The sequence below is a fragment of the Culicoides brevitarsis genome, chromosome 2 (genome assembly GCF_036172545.1).
Source record: "Culicoides brevitarsis isolate CSIRO-B50_1 chromosome 2, AGI_CSIRO_Cbre_v1, whole genome shotgun sequence".
In the NCBI taxonomy this organism is placed as follows: domain Eukaryota; kingdom Metazoa; phylum Arthropoda; class Insecta; order Diptera; family Ceratopogonidae; genus Culicoides; species Culicoides brevitarsis.
The window spans coordinates 38210257-38228331 of record NC_087086.1 but is presented as its reverse complement, the minus strand read 5'-3'; the positions used below and the strand labels follow the sequence as shown (position 1 = coordinate 38228331).

At 26.9% G+C, this 18075-nt stretch overlaps 1 protein-coding gene across 1 annotated transcript; it reads right to left on the bottom strand.

Annotated features, from left to right (window-relative positions):
- Positions 1-4312: 4312 nt before the first annotated feature.
- LOC134831476 (D-aspartate oxidase-like) lies at positions 4313-5451 on the bottom strand. Its single transcript, XM_063845209.1, has 2 exons — positions 5230-5451; positions 4313-5173 (listed from the first exon to the last, which is right to left on the bottom strand). The coding sequence occupies exons 1-2, from the start codon at positions 5415-5417 to the stop codon at positions 4351-4353; spliced, it is 1011 nt and encodes a 336-aa protein (XP_063701279.1). The 5' UTR covers positions 5418-5451; the 3' UTR covers positions 4313-4350.
- Between the last annotated feature and the right edge of the window lie 12624 nt (positions 5452-18075).

Sequence of the window (18075 nt, the reverse complement as noted above, 5' to 3'; positions counted from 1 at the left end):
GAAACAATACTTTTGCGTCACATTTGTCTGTTGTCGGAACGATGTCAACATGGAAAATAATAAAAAGGAAACGGAAATGTATCATTCATGTGAGCTTGTGTGATCTCCGTGTGTGATTGTTCTCTTGATTGTTTGTGCAAGATTTGAACGGATCAGACAAATTTTTGTTTGCGTGAGTTGAATTTCGGTTCACAAGACTTCGAAAAAAGGCTGATGAAGGAAATATCGAACTGTTGATTTTGCTTGATGAAAAAACTTTTCTCTTCCCTTTAATTGGCAAATATTTGATGGATTTTTGCATATCGTGACCTTGTATCTATTTTTCGTTAAAGCGAGGATTTTCCTCAAGCGAAAACCTGTTAATAGAAAAAAAGTTGTAAAAAAGATTTTTTTTATTACTTTTTTACTTCATCATGTGTGAGAGTTTGTAAAGAAAATTATGTACTTTTAATCCTTTTGCTATCATCTACTCTTTTACTATTCACTCGGCGTGGCTCTTTATCCACATGTGTTGAATATTGCTATTATTATTCTTATTCATCCATCCGAACTTTCATTACCTACTTTTTCATGTGCTCGCCTCAAGGTAATTTATTCACATTTTCCCTTTTTTCGGCATTTTTTTGTCTGTCCTCGAAAAATTTATCTTTACATCTCACCACTAAAATGAGCGAAAAACGTGATAATATTGCTATCGTCGAGTTTCGAGCAACTTTTTACTCCTTTTTGATGATTACAAAATAATTTTCAAAAGCTTTGTTTTTGTTTCGTACTTAAGTTGATGAAAAACGGGATGTTCTTGAAAAATGAGAAAAAGAAGATGAAAGAGGAAATTTTCCCTCGTGTCGGTTGTTTTTGCTTTGTGCCGTGTGTGAGTTTTTAATTTTCACAACCGATTACGACAACGTGAAAAAAGAAATGGATGCACACAAAGGCAGGCGTTTTATTTGAAAAGCGAACTCGAACTATGAAAAGTTTTTCATTTTTAAGTGCCGTATATTCAATGTGAAGTAAGTAGGTTTAATGAAAATATTATGAGGGAAATGCATATTAGAATCTAATTAAAATTAAAAGTTTTTGTAGTAAAAAATTGAGATGAAAAGATGAGTTAAGGATACTTACTTGGGTTTCTCGAAAGCTTTTGTAATCTATTTTTAAAAAAAATAATATCAAAATAAATCACTTAAAATTTGTTTGAAACCACGTGACCAATATTTAATAATATGAATAATTTTAAAAATAAATAAAAATAAATTTAAAATATTAAAAATAAATATAAAAAAATAAAATTAAAATTTTAATTTTTTTTTAAATTAATTAAATATAGTTTTAATTAAAAATTTTTAAGCTTTTATTTAAAAAAAATTAAAAACAAAAAAAAATAAATTTTATTAAAATCTAAAGCAAATTAAAATTTTTATTGTTTTTAAAAATTTAAATTAAAAATTAAATTAAATTTTGAAAAAATAATTAATTAAAATTTTCAAAAAGTTAAATTTTATATTTTTGAAAAGTTATAATTAAAATTAATTTGAAAAAATAATGAAATTTTTAGATTTAAAATAAATAATTTAAATAAAAATTTTATTTTTAAAAAATTAAAAACAAAAATATTAAAAAAAATTAAATTAAAAAATAAAATTTTAAATTTATTTAAAAATTTAATAAAAAAAATTTAAAAATGAACACGTGGTTTATAAAAAGTTAACTTACCTTTTAAATAAATTTTAAAATTTCAGAGAAACTCAATCTCCTGCTCCGGAAATTGTGACAATAAATACAAAATGTCTTGTGCCGTTTGTGGAATTCCAGTCAGGTAAGTAAGTAACTTTTCCATATCTACCAACATTTATTATTTTGTTTTTCGTTTTAAAGCTGCGCCATACTTACTCGTTTCGACAGAGAACGGACAGAGAAAATATTGCAAGTTCTTATTGTCTTTTCTCAAGGATTGTAAATAGTTATGATTCTTTCGTGTCGTTTGTTTGAATATTCCGCTACATTTCTCCGGCGATGGAAAGAGGCTACACGAGAGAAACAGGAGGAAATTGTTACTTGAACATAACGCTCTTCGACTGTTTGTCCTAGCAAAATGCCGTAATAATCAAGAAAAAGAAAAGATAATTTAACCGAGAGCACAATAATAATTCATTGAAGCTACGAACGAACAATGGCACCGAGTAAACATTCGAAGAAAAGGTTTTTTCTTCTTCTTGTTCATCCTTCAATTTCTCAAGTTGTTTGTTTATCGATATTATTTGTTTATTCTTTTGCCATTGTTTTGTAATTCCAGAATGCTGACAACGCAATGAATTTTCCAAGATCGCACTTTTAATCAAAGAAAATCCCGCTCGAAATTTTCTCGTAAATATTTAACTTTGGAAAGTATCTGGAAGTTAGGCAAATATGACCTAAACAAGACCAGATACAACGAAACAAACGACGACAAAGTTGTAAGTAAGTAACTACTAACCAAAAATCGTGTGTTCGACAGAGACTTTGCTTGTAAGAAAGACGACAACGACGACGCGTTTGTTTGTTTCTTGCTCCAAGTTAGAAGAGGAAAGTCTTGTTATCTCTGTTGTTGTTGTTGTTCTCGGTGCACGTCGCCGCATATGAGAGAAAAGATAAACATCATTATTTAGCTAACTTTTGTGTATGTTGCTTCCTTGTTACATTTTTGGGCTAAATGCGGAAAATTAACAAATATGATGAACAAATGACAGTGAAGTAGGAATGGAAAAATATTACGAATTTTTTGCAAATTTTCAGGTAAGTAAAAAATAATTGAAATTTTGCTCAAAAAAATCATAACTAATGATCTTTTTTATTTAGAGATTTTTATTTTTCAGTGACGTACCTTGAGAGGCGCATCGAATAAGGCAATATCAGGGCGCTATGTTTAAGAAACTTCAATACAATTAAGCTAAACCAAATTTCGAAACAGATCGTTTTAAAAATTACCTATTCTATGATCACAACTTTTCTAATTCGATCGACGAAAGTATCAACAATAAGATTTTTCAAAATGGACTTATTCATCTGAAGCTACATAAAGACAACCTCAAAAGCAGGAAATACATATTAAAGATATTATATGAAAAAAAAAACAAAATAATGTGAAAAAAACTATAAAGTCCTTCATGAAAAAACTATTCCAATCAAATATGTCAAGAGATCGTACTTTTTGCGGATGATAAGAAAAATTCGTCTGAAGACAAAATTAAAAACAACAAAAAAGAGAATTTACGTAAAAAAATACTTTTAAGTATTATTGATATATTTCATTTTACTCTACATTGAAAAATGTAATCATGAGCTACAGTCCGAGTATTCACACGATCCTATATTATTCGAATATTTAGTTACTTTATTTGATAAAATGTAATCATGACCTCCGAGGGCAATCTGAACATCATATGAGTAAACTCAAATAAATTTACAAAGAAGAATCTACTGAGCAGGTCATCTATATTCAATGAAGTCATTTATTTTGCAATATCAAGGATTATCTCATTTATTCAGCGTAAGCTATGTAGAGATAAAATACAATAACAATAAGTGAGATATCAGTAAAATTTCATTAGAAATAAAAAATCCCCTAAAAAAGGGCACGTTTCGATCTGGTTGCCTTAAACAAAAAATACGTCAGTTACGACACTGACATTTATCAAAAAATATTTTCAGTTTTAGAATGAAATTAAAAAAATAATCCTTCATTAAAAAAACTTTTTAATAACGAGTTTTAAGACTCAATACTTCTTTTTGTTCGAAAACAACTTATGACGTGTGAAAATTCAATAAAACTCAGAAATGTCACAATATCAGCTCAAAGTCTTCTCTAATCACTCGATCTTTTGCACATTTCATATCGGTCAATTCAATTACACCCATTCACTCGTCTTTGCGGTTCGTTTCAATGCTAAATACGTGCAAAATGACACAAGAATGGCAGAAAATGTCGCATAAACGGACAAACGTGGGCAATAACAATTTTTCGCTTTGCCATTCTCTTTATGTTATCCGAGTAGTATCATGAAGTGCAAACATACACATTTTTTTTTTGCACACAAGACTTCCAGATATAGCACACAAGAAATGGATCATCCATTAACCTCTGATATCGTAATTCTACTTTTTTTTTGCTGTAATAACAGGAACACTCCTGTGATGTGACAATTATATGGATTTTTTCCCGCAACGATGGTGTCGTTGAGACGTTCATTGAATTTTTAAGTAGTGTCAGGCGGATGAGAGTGCGAAGTGAAACAATTTCTAGGTCAATTGTGTGCAAAAAGTTCAAGTCCTGTCGTGATTTTTCTTTCTTTATTTGTTTTTAAGGCGATTTTATTACAATTTGCTGTTTGACTTGATGGCGTCTCGTGCAAGATTGACAGCGAATTTAGCACATCCCGGAGCAGACATTACTCCGAAAGCTCCGTGTCCGTAATTGTGAACGATTTTCATGACTTTTCCATTGACATCTTCTTTCAATTCAATTTCAAGTCTCAATGGGTTTCGATAAGGTCTTAAGCCGACTCGTTTCTCGATGATTTTTGCATTTTTCAAACTTGGGAGTAAAGAGAAGCAACGTTGACGAATTGAAGCAGCATCAAACTCATTCCATTCCGTATTGTAATTGTCAAAGTTGCTGCAAGTTCCGAGAGATACAGAACGACATCCAGGAATGGCATAAGTATCGTCATCAGCATAGAAAGCCATTTTTATCCATGGAGCATGAACTTTGTAAACTTGTCCTCGAATTGGTACAATGTTTGTATCGTTGCATAAAAAGCGGGATCCAAGCCCGGCGCAATTTATGACAACATCGTAAGAATCATTTTGAAGCTCAGAAAATGACTTTAAAACCATTTTATGAGTTTTCCCGCCATTTTGTTTGAATTTCTTCAAGGCCCATGGAAGATAAAGACCACAATCGGTAATTAAAGTGTTATAAAAAGATCCGTACTTCCAACCTCCGTTACAAAGTTCAAGCTCATCTTGAGTCGCAGTTCGATACAAAGGAACAATTTCCTTCATCAAAGGATTTTTGACAGTTTCAGGGCTTCGTTTGGAAAATATATAACCAGAAAGTTGCGTAACGCCGTTTAAACCAGCATCTGATCCCTTTCGCAGTTCATCCCAATGTTCATAAGAATCGCGAAGAACTTTGCTAAAAAATTTTTTGTTTGAAAAATCAATTTCGATAAATGCAATGAGAAATTTTACCATGAAAGCTCCCACGAAGCTCCTGTAAAATTAACTGTCGGTCTGAAAATTCCAGCTGCTACATCACTCGTTGTTTCTCCGCAAAATTTATCAGCAATTAAAGTCACTTCAGAGTTACGAAATTGACTTTGAAGCTCCAAAGCAGCTGAAATTCCCTGAACGCCGGCTCCAATAACGCAAAATTTCATTTTTGTTTTTGACAAATTTAACAACCTTTCAGTGATAAGGTCCGATTAACAATAAGAAGTGTTCATAAAATGTTTAGTTCAAATGTTTTGAGGAGATAAGTTCACATACAAAAGCAAATTTCTTGGTATTTTCGTGTTGAAGAGATTTGATTAGAATTTTTGTGTTTGTACAAGACAATAAATGTCAAAAAAAAAGTGATTTTTTTAATCTATGAAAAAAATAAGATTCTTATGGGAGATAAGGAATGATAAGATTTCGCGATAAACGTTTGTTTTGATCTTATGGAGAGAATTTGACACACGCTTCAGGAGATAATCCAAGATAATTCGTGAGGTTTTTTTTCTATATATAGAAAGTATCATGACAAAATCTTTTTTTTTGTTTTCTAAAAGAATTCTTTAAATTTTATTTTTTTTTTTAATTTTTCATTTTTTAGGTTTTGAACATAAAATTTTATTCTTAAAAACAAATTTTAGTTAAAATAAAAATAATTTAAAAAATATTAAAATTCAATTCAATAACATTTTTAATTTTCAATTTTTCATGAATTTTCTCATATTTTTTTGAAATTTTTCAACACAAAAACCTTCTGAGATGTATAGAGAGACAAACATTAAGTCATAAAATTACTTTTTGAGTTGAAACGATACAAAAATTTTATGAATTTTTATTCTTAAGGTAAAAAAGCTCAAATGATTAAATTTTATTTGAAAATATTTTTTTTTAAAGATTAAATTTTTCAAAATATGTTTTCTTTAAAAATAAAAAAAAATATTTGAAAATATTTAAAATTTGCGCCTTTGGGGTATGCAACGAACATCACATCACATTTTCTTAATTTTTCACGAGTTTTAACATTATTTTTTGAATTTTTGCAGCTCATAAACCTTCTTTGAGATAAAACCAATAATTTAAAACAAAATTCACATGAATTTATCAAACAAATTCTCAAGATATTGCATTTCAAATTTTATATGAATTTAAATTTTTTACTCGTTGGTTAAAAAAATCGATTTTCATCTTTAAAACATCTTTAAAGAGAGAATTTTTAACCAATTCTTAAACAATTTTTTGGTAATAAAAAAACTTGCCAGACATAAATATAAGCATTCTACATCAACCCGTTTGTCGTAAAAAGTAGACAAGCCATTCAAAAGTATCTCTCTGACGAAGAAAAAAACCACTTGACTTTGGGCATGACTACATTTAAATGTCAATCGGATCGTAATTCAATTCAATCTTTATATTCATGAGTCGTTTTTCTTTGCTTCTTGATTCGAACAGTGCTTTGCCACAGGCTTCTTCCTTCAAAGCAAAAACTGCTTATCACTCGAAATCTCTAAATTTCATCAAAAAGGCTGTAAAAAGCGATCGATTGGTCAATCTCTTCTTCCTCAATGCCATTTTAATGTCTTGAATAATAAATTTTTGTTTTCTCCTTCGACGTTTCCATAAGCGACAACTTCATGAAGAAGGTAAAGGACATCCTTTTAAAATTTTTATCTAACATTATCTACCTTTTCGTTGTTGTTGTCCGAGAGATACTTGTCATTCGATACTTGGAGATGATTTCTAAATTAGCTTTGTGCATTTTGTAAAATTAGATTGTTGCACGATGGAACGAAGGACAAGTGTCAAATCAAAGGAGATATGCATTCGAAATCAGATTTTATGTTTTGTGATATGTAAAACTCAATTTGCATAATGTCTCTCTTTCTCTCTGGTTGCCTTATCTTCACTCGACGGCAAAGGCAAAAAGGATACTCACACACGAACGGAGATGAATCAAATCTCGACTCTGATTAAATTCAAAGATATGGCCTTAAGGCTTGAATGACATTTGAATTCATTTTCTGCAGTTTGTGGCACAACCTTGTTCTCGATGCTGAGTAACAATTTTTTATTTCATTTTTTTTTTTATTTTCATTAAAAGCTTATTTTCTCATTTATTTCACAATTCTGAGAAACAGAGAGAAAAAAAGTAAATAAATGTACTCGAAAATGCAAAATTATTATGTTTATTTCAAGGTGCCTGCTGTTTTTCATGGCAGTTGCATTAAAATGAATGAAAAGATAAACAATAAATAAAAGTTATTATTTTTGTTCTCGATACCACACGAACTGAAAATGGAGGAAAAATATAAATTTGTTTGCGCGGAACATTTATTTTTATGTGAGTAAGTCTTTATCATAATTAGTGACTTTTTGTTTTAGTTGAAAAAAAATAATTAATGTAATATTTTTTATTTATTTTTGAATTAAAATTAATTTTTAAAGAAAAATTATAAGATTTAAATAAAAATATAAATTAATATTTTTTTCATAATTTTATAAAAACAAATTTTAATTTACTTTTTTTTTTTAATTAATTTTTAAAAAATAATTAAGATAATTTTAATTTATATTATTAAATTTAATTATTTTTTATAAAATTTATTTTTAAATGAATTAATGAATTTTTAAATTTTTTTTTTTTTGATTTATAATAGGGGAAAACGGGGTAAGTTCGCACACGGGGCACCTTCGAACACCCCTATTATCTCCATGTTCCGGATCGAAAATCAAAAATCTAAAAATGTCAAAATGACGGCATTTTAAAGCCAATTTTAAAACAAAGAAAAAATTCAAAATTTTGAAAAAATCCTTTGTAAATTTTCGACTTTCTAAAATGGCCCGGAAAAATATAAAAGCTTCAAAGAAAAAATAATTTTGAATTGGAATCATAAGTATGGACTCTTGTCTACTTATTCCAGGTAGAAATTTTAAATTAACTCCATAAATAAAAATTCTACGAACAAAAATGTGATAAAAACCGAAACGGGGCACCTTCGCACATTCATACAATTTGGCGAATTTTGGAAATTTTCCATACAAAATACATAAAAAATTACAATTTTTTCAATTGGCTGTAGCTTGAAGTCTGTTTGAAGGACAAAAAAAGTTCATATGGGTAAAAGTTAGGTATTTGACTGAACTTTCCAAAAATATAAAAAATTTTGATTTTTTCGTGTTCTATGTGACATTTAGAGCCATTTTAAGTGACTGTTCGAAACTACCCCGTAAAAATCGAATTTGCCCCGTGTGACTTTTTTTGGAAAACCGCTTATATCGAGCATAAAAACAACAGTTGGAGCAAAGTTGACTAACAGTAAATTAAAGTTAGGATTCCAAGCTACAAAATGGCATCCAAATTTTTTTGAATATCTTCACTATTCAATGATTTCTATCCAATCGAAATTTGCTGTGCGAATTTACCCCGTTTTCCCCTAATTAATTTTTTTTCTTAAATTTTTGAACATTTTTATTTAATTTTTTTTAAATTTTAATTTAAATGTTTCAATAATTTTTTCTTCATGAATATTTAAAAAAAATTATATTAGAAAAAAATTTAAAAATTTAAATAAAAATAATATGAATTTGTAAATAAGAAAAAAAATATGAATAAAAATTAAGAAGAAAATTAATTAAAAATAAAAAAAAATGAAAAAAATATTTAAAAATTAAAATTAATTTGAAAATAAACTTTATAAAAAATAAAAAATAAATAAATTAAAATTAATTGTTTTTTACAATAATTTTCTATTTTTATTTAAACCTTATAATTTTTCTTTAAAAATTAATTTTAATTTTTTAAACAATTGAATTTAATTTATTTTGAATTATTTTTTTTTTATTTTAAAATTTATTTATTTTTAAAAATTAAATATTTAAAAATTTATTAAGAATTTTATTTAAAAAAAAAAATAAATTATTATTTTAATTTAATTTTTAATTTAAAAAAATTCATTATTTAATTTTTAATTAAAAAATCAATTTTTTCAAAGCCTAGAAAGGCAAGACAACATAAACTATTTAAAATTTCACAAACAAAATCTCAGTTGACCTTAAACTTAAATTCTCTTTCCAAACTCTCTTATTTCAAAAACACACAAAAGCTCTTAGTGAATAGCATACTTTCCTCCAAACAAGCTCAAAACCAATACAATAGCAATAGCAGCACGACACTATAAATTCCGAAACCAAAAAACTTACAAATAATAAATAATTCGCATAATTCTGGACAAATATTTCTCTCTTTTCTCGTGTTTTCTCGTTCAAAGTATTCGGTCTTTTTATAAATAAATTAATAAAAACATTCCCCAAGCAAACTTATTTCAGATTTATTTCCTTTTTGTCCTTTTGTCGTATCGCATAGAAAAGTCACACGACACGTGCTCGACAAATAAATAAATCGGACATAATTTTGCAGTTTATTACATTAAAACAATTAAATGAGAAAAGGGGATTTCAGCTGACATTTATGGACCGAATTATGATTAATATTCCTCGGTTTGCCTTGAAAGCTGCGGTTTTTTCGGGAGGTTTTTAGATTTTATTTAATTTCCTGTAATTAAGGGATCAAATTAAATTTCCTCCGGCAAAAGCTGCATTTTACGACAGTTTTGAGGGACTAATTAGGTGACGACGCCTGGCAATTTTCTCTCGTCATAAATTAATTTTCTTTAATTAATTAAAATTTTAACGATTTTTATGACTTTTTTAAATGAAAAGTTCGAGATTATTTCAGGAAATTCCAATTTGAGTATTTTTCCACAAATTTCTTAAAAATGCCTTGGATTGGTTCAAAATGAATCATTTTCGATACTTGTCAGTTTTTTGACAAGACGTCAAAGTTGAGTCAGAATTTTGTTTAAAACTGAAGATTTTTCGTTAAAAATCTTCAGTTTAAACGAAAAATCCAATAAACAAAGACACAAAAATGGTTTACGAGAACGAAATGTCGCCATATCACGAGCAACTAATGTCTCCGAATTCGCCGCAGCATTTTGTGACAGTTGATCAACATGGCAACACTATTCAAAAATTTGGCGGGCAATTTCAACAACATGGCGTACAACAACAACAAGGTTACGTGATGAAAGGACAGCATCGTTACGTTCCTTATGCAGGTCCAGATCAACGAATGCTCGTCAATAACAATCGAATGATGAGTCCGATTCACGTTCAAAGCAATTCTTACGTACAGCAACAACAGCACAGCGCCCCCTATCAACAACAAAATTATTGCCCTTCACGAACGCCCCCTGTTGGCGGGATGTTCAGTCCTGGCGGAGGAAGCGAACGAAGTTGTTCTGTACCTCTATCGTCGCCATATTTAGTTCACGAGGAACCCCCGTCGCCAATGTTTAACATAGACCCTGTTGGAAATCAAGTTCGAGGAACGATGCCTCTTCGCCCAAGTAGCCAAATGTCGGTTTCTTCGATGCCGTCGCCTTTACATGTCGCTGGCAGCTTCACGAATGTCAATAACGAACACAATTACGGACAGGAAATGTTCGCGAATGTTTCTCAACAACCTCCGATGCCTCAGATAATCCCTCAGAAGCAACAACTTCACACGGAAAACGACATCAAACTCATGATAATTCGAAAAATCGCTGAACAGCTCGAACTTAGTGCTCGAACTTTCGACCCCAACCCGATCATCATCCCAAAAATGGTAATTCGCAGTTCGTCTCTCGACTCGAACGATTCAATGCCAGATCTTGAACCTCTGGAGCCTTATACCATCGAAGACATTTTGGAAGTAATCGAGCGAGACATTCAAGAAACCCGTCAAATGTTTCCGCACAAAAACTTTTCGACAGTCGTTCATCATCGTCCCGGCACGAACTTGATGCCGCAACGAGGTCCTTCGCAAGTCATTAAAATCATCAAGCAACAGCCAAAAGCGGAGAAAATTATCGATTTTGAAACGGCGCCAATGAAAGGCGGGAGAAAAGCGCAAACGACTCAAAAGAGGTTTCAGTGCATCGTTTGCAAGAAACAATTTGCGGGCGGATCGCATTTGAGGAATCATTTCAAAACGGCGGTTCATCGGAATGAGGTTTTGAATACGAATCAACCGGATCCTGTGGATTTGCCGGAAACGTGGCGAATTGACGAACATGTTTGTACGGTTTGCGCTCAAACGTTTACCAAGAGGGAGTGTTTGCTGAAACATATGGCGTTGCATAATAACGAAGGAGTGCCTCAGAGTTAGGATCTCTGAAAAAATTAAAATTAAATTAAAAATAAAAAAAAATAATTCTTAAGAAAATTTGACCTGAAAGTACATAAAATAATGTTAAATAAACAAAAATGTTTTTTTTTTTTTAAATTAAATTTGAATTTTTTTTATAAATTTAAAAATTTTTTTAAATAATTAAATTAAATAAATATTTAATTATTTTTTGAAAAATTCTATTTTAATTTAAAATTTATTTTGAAAAATTATTTTTGTGCAAAAATAAAAAAAAAATATTTTTTAAGTTTTTTTTATAAAAAAAAATATTTTATTACCTAATTTAAATCTTATTATTTGTTAAATTAAATTAATTTTTCAAATTAATAAATTAAATTAATAATTAATAAATTAATTAAATTAAATTTATAATTTTTATTTTAAAGAATATTTAGCTTTTATGACCTGAGAAGAAAATTTATACAAATTTTATAACGCAAAACTAAAAATTTAAATTTATATCTTAAAATTTATCTTACTAAATATTGTTGTTTTTAACCTTTAGAAGGTTTCTGTATTAAAAAAAAGTTAGAAAAATATATAAAAATTTGGAAAAAATTGAATTTTTAAAATGTAAGCTTCATTGCATACTTTTCAGGAGCAAAAATCAATAAAACACCTCAAAAATCATTTTTATCGTCAAAATCTCTTCCAAAACTCATTCATGCACAAATTTTGAGTACCCGTAAAACCACAAATTTCCAATTAATGCCATTTATTTGACACTTGACCAAATTCACTCTCCATCTCTCCTCCTCTCACATTTTCCATGCAAATATAAATATTTACCTCAGCCAAAAAGTGAGATGCTACAAATTTATGACAAATTGCATAATTTATGTCAAAATAATTCAAAAACACAGACATCGCACACAAACAATTTGAATTCACATAAATTTTGTGCCTCCTGCCTGCATTTGTCACGTGCATGATGCGTTATTACCTGGTTGACCATAACCGACTTAATTTATGAAAATGATAACATTCAAAGTCACATGCCTGAAAAATTTGCGCAGCAAGAATTTAATCTAATTTTTGTCAATAAAAATGTCTCGTTTTTCAATAAATCGAGAAACCAAAAAAAAAAAAGAAAAAGTTAGAAGGAAAAATTCCATGGAGTAATTTTATGCGAAAAAGCATGCAAAAGAACGAAACAATATTTATTGCAATAAAATTTCGTTTGGACATCATGACCATATATCGTATTTGTGGCTAGAACGCATCGAACAAAGTAGCGAATATTCGAGAGGGAGAATATGTGAAGAGAGTTTGTGTGTGTGTGTCAATTGTTAAATTGTGGTCCTTTCTCGTTTCTGTTTTTCAAACTTTAGGTCATTAAGGCAAGGCGGTGCAATTTCCATGCAAATTTTGCGCTTTTTTATTAAAATAAATATTTTTTTGTATTAAATTTAGTTTCAAAAAAAAAAAAAATAAAAATTTAAAAAGTATATATTATTTTTTAAATAATTTTAATTTTTAATAAGTTTTTTTTAACTTAAAAAAAAAATAAAAAAATTATTTAAAAATTAAAATAAAATCAATAAAATTATTTATTTATTTTTTTAAATTAATTTTAATTTTTTACTAATTTTTATTTAAAAATTTTTTAAAAATTAAATATTTTTATCTAAACTAAATTATTTATTTATTATCTTTAAAAATAAAAAAAATATTATTTTTTTTTAATTAATTTAAAAATTTTAATTATTTATTATTTTTTTTTATTTAAAAAATAAAAAAAAAATTAATTAATTTATTTTAAAAAAATAATTATTCATTATTCAAAAAAGAAATAAAAAAATAATAATAAATAAACATATATTTTTTTTAAATAAGTTTTAATTTTTTATTTAAAATATAAAAATTTTATTTAAAAATTTTAAAATAAAAAAATTTATTAAAAAAATAAAAATAAATAAATAGAAAAATTAATTAAAATAAGAATTAATAAAAAAAAAAAATTTTTTAAAAATAAATTATTAATAAAAAAAATGGCGGTGCAGGCCAATTTTTTTTATTAATATAAATACTTTTTTATCAATTTTTTTTAAAGAATTTTAATTTTTTTTGTTTAAAAAAATTTATTTAAAAATTTAATTAATTAATTTAAATTTAATTTATTTATTTATTTTTAAATTTATTTAAAAAAAATAATTATTAAAAATTATTTATTATTTAAAATAAAAAATTACGTTTAAAAAATTCACTCGAGTCAAAAAATTGAACAACCTTGGTGAAAATATAAACTTTTTCCGAAATTGAATGAACTCATGATTATACATTTCATGCCAAATAGTACAATATTTTCGACAAATTTGTTTCGTCTCTCTCACCAATTGCTGTCAACACGATTTTGTGGCGTTACTAAAATTCTATTTTCTCTCCGAGCACGTAGAATGGAGGAGCATCATCGGACCAAATTAAAACTAATTTCCAGTCGTCTGAGTCAAGTTGTGAGGTTCAATAACCGCCTCTATTGATTAAGGAATGCCATGCGGAATTTTTACCTGAATTCAGTCCTAAACTTTCGGCTTTTGATTCAGTAATAAAATGAAATAATTTTGCAAAATTTCCCAATAAAATACTCGAAAAGCAGTCATGCAAGTTTTATTTTATATTTTTAGGTCAAGCAAAAAGTTTTTTGTGGGATTATCTCTGCTCAAATGCAAAATTCTAGTTTTTCTCACTTCACGAACTGGACGAAATTAGTTTCAAATTAAATTGTCACTCATTTATTTATGACAAAAGCTTTCATCTGTGCGGTATAATTTTCTACTTGAACAAAAATTATTTTTCAATGAATATTTGATAGAATTGGTTTTTCATCCGCACACATGCACTTAAATATGTGAGAGCAAAAAAGTGGATTTTCATATTTATTTATCAAGTCATTGATTTTCAATGAAAGTGCATGGATGATGATGACATGACCACATAAATAAGCAGCCACACAAAAAAGAGCTCAATTGAATGTATTGATTAGTTTTTGGAAAGTTTAATTTTCGATTTGTGTACAAGTTTTTTTTTTGGGGTTTCGAAACTTTACTCATTGGTTTTGTTGTTTGAGTTTGGATAAAAAATTAGTTAGAAGAAAATTAGTAAAAAAAAAAATTAGGTTAAAATATTTTTTAAAAAATCTTAAATAATTATTTAATTATAATTTTTATTTTTACGAATACCTAATTGATTTTTCATTCTGAACGAATTGTTTTAAATTTATTTTCAGGATTTTTTTTCATTTAATTTTTTTGAGAAACTTAAATATTATTTTAATAAAAATTGATTTTACATTTTTTATTTTTTTAATAAATTAAATTTTAAAATTTTTTTATAGGTATTTTACAAACAGTATTTTTTTTTAATTTTACTTAATATTTTTTTAAATTTTACTTCATTTTTTTCATAATTTTCATTTTATTTAACAATTAAATTAACATTTAATTAAAAAAAAATAATATTTAAAGCAAAAATAATAATTAAAGTTTTTTACTTAATTTTTTTTTTATTTTTAATTTTTTTAATGCATTGCATGATTTTTTATTCTAAGATTTAATTTCAGAAATTTAAAAATTATTTTAGAAGTTGATTTTTAAATTTTTAATATTTTATTTAATAATTGTTTTAATTAATTTTTTGAATATTTTATTAAAAATATTTTTTTTTTTTAATTCATGAATAAAATTTAAGTAAAAATTATTAACATTTTAATTCAAAAAAAAAATTAAAATAAAGAAAAATAAATTATTTAAAAAAATAAAATAAAAAAAAATCCTTAAATTTTTACAAAAATGTTCGAAAAGCATAAATATTTTTTCATAAAAAAAACTTCAAGGTTTCTTTTCTCAATAAAAAATTTCGGAAACCGCCTCAAGTGAAAAATTGAACCAAATCAATTTCTAACCCAGACAACTGCCAAGACACAACAAAAAATGAACGGAAAAGTACCAAAAATGCTTTTTTATGTAAATAATTTGAATTTTCATGTCCAACGGGAACAAAACCCTCGCCGAAGATATTTTCGATAAAAAAAGGCATCAATGTCAGTCCTTGAACATTTTTTTCTTCTTTTTTTTGGAATGAAACATGAAGCAAATTGTAAACAAATGTCATTCCGTGTAAGATTAATTGCTGCGTGCCCTTGATATTTGATACGAGAATTGGATGCGCATTTCGAAGGAAAATGAGAAATTTTATTTTTATGTTTTTTTGAAAAGCTCTCGACACACAGATGATGTTTTTGTTGATATTTTTGCCGAAAAATACGATTTTTCGCTTTTTTTTGTTTGATGATCGAGTGGAGAAAAGAGGATGTAATTTGACATCTGGAGTGTTGCTAATTAATTAATTAATTGATGAAGTACCATTTTTTCATGTTTTTCGTCTTTTTTGCGTTTTTTTGCGAAGAAAAATGATTTTTTTCTCTCACCCCTTCGGCAAAAGCGCAATTTTCACGTGTTTTCGTAAATAACATATTAAATAAAGATCTCACCTTTGAACCTGCCTCCCACAATTCATACAGCCGACATTTAACGGCATAAATGGTGACATGACATGCAAATATAAAAGTGACGCACATCAATTAATTTAACGACTGTGTGGGCTCTTCTCTCACTCCTCGTCGAATGTCGGCATGTCGTCTTGTTGTGCGGACATGTGTTTTGTGGAGTTGTGTGGCAGGCAGCTCGTATCGCCGAAATATCTCCATTTTAGAGGCAGAACGTTCATCTTCTGTAATTGTATTAAAGTGACACAATGACATGCGAGTAATTCGTTTAAATGAATTTAAAGGTGAGAAATGGAAAAAGAGGACAATTTAATATGAAAAGGGGCAGTTTAGGAGACAAAGAGAAATTAAAGTGACCTAAATTCTTTATGGAATTCGAATTTTTAAAAGGTAAGTTAAAGGTTTTTTCTTTATTTTTTATATTTTTGTTAATTTTTTTTTAAATTTATTTGAAATTTATCAAAAAAAAATTGAAAAATTAATTTTATGAAAAATATTAAAATAAATAATCATAAAATAAATAATTTTTTTTATTTAATAGAATTTAATTTAATTAAAAATTTATAAAAATATTATTTTATAAATTGAACTAAAATTTTTTAAATAAATAATTTAATATTAAATTTTTAAAATTTTTTTTAATTAAATTTTTAATTTTTTTAAATTTTAAATTTTTGTATTTAAATTTTTAAAATAATAAATAACTTATTTAATTTTAAATATTTTTTTTGAAATTTTTAATTTTAAATCTTTTTTTTTTGAATGAAAAATATTTAAAAAAAAATTTTTTTTAAATTGAATTTAGTTGAAAATTTTAAAAAATATTATTTTTTTAATTTAATTGAATATGTTTACTTTCATTTGTTTTTTTTTAAATAATTAATTTATATTAATAATTTTAAAACTTCATATAAAAATAATAAACAATTAATAACATAATATTCAAAATTATTTTTCAATTATTTAATTTTATAGAAATAATTTTTTTAACAAAATTTACTTTCTTTTCATTTTAAATTAATTTTTCAATTTTTTTTTTCTTCCATTTTTTGTTCGAATTTCGCATCTTTAATAATAACTTCAACATTTTTTTAAGGCAGTAGGTTACTTACCCGAGACGCATAAATATTTCTCGCCTAAAAATAGAAATAAAAATCAGACACGTTTTCCCGAAATTGACACTTGTAAAGAATTTTTTACTCAAAAAAGTAAAAACAGCAACATCGTCACGTTATTTTTTTTTCATGAATCTTAAATGAGAGAGGTTTAGGTAATCAAGCATGACAATTACTTTCACCTCTTTTGCCTGTTACTTTTATTCCATTTTCTTTGAACGCTTTTGCAGAAAAGTCGTTCGACGATGACTAGTTTTTCCTACTTTTTTGTGAATTCATCGTCGTTTTTGCTGAATTTATGCTGCAAACGATCTGTGGATGAAGAACGAGAATATAAAGAGAAGAAAATGAAATCAAATTTCAGAATTTTTTTTATTTAAAATTGAGTTTGCACGAAATGCAGGATCTGAAATAATTTTTTAGGGAGAAAAATAATTTTTTATTTGAAAAAATTAAATTTTCACATCCCAGAAATAAATTTATTGAAAATTGGGAAATATCTTCATGTCATTAGATAAATTCTTTAAAATTATTGGAACGTGAAAATATTCCTTAATTTGTCGTTTTGCGATTTTTTTAATTTTTTTTTTTCATCGCAGGATTAAAATTTTTTTTTTCAAAAAAAAAATCAAAAGTCAACAAATTCCAAACAAAATAAAAAAAAATATTTTAAATATTCCCATTACTTCAGTTTCGCCGTTTAACGCAACGTTAGCTTTGCACAAATTTATTCAAAGAGGATTGCTTTTTATTGCCCAGTTTTTATTTTCCTTTTTTTTATTTTATTTTAATCATAGACACGTACAAATATTAATGACCGTTACGATTGCTTTAGATGCCATTTCCGCTTCCCTCTGTCTAGCTCACGTACAAGAAATAAAATATAAAACAACATTTTTGTGGCTTTTATTGATTCTCAATTTACACGAGACACGAGAAGCAACCGAATAGTGCTGGTTTGGAGCGAGCGAGAG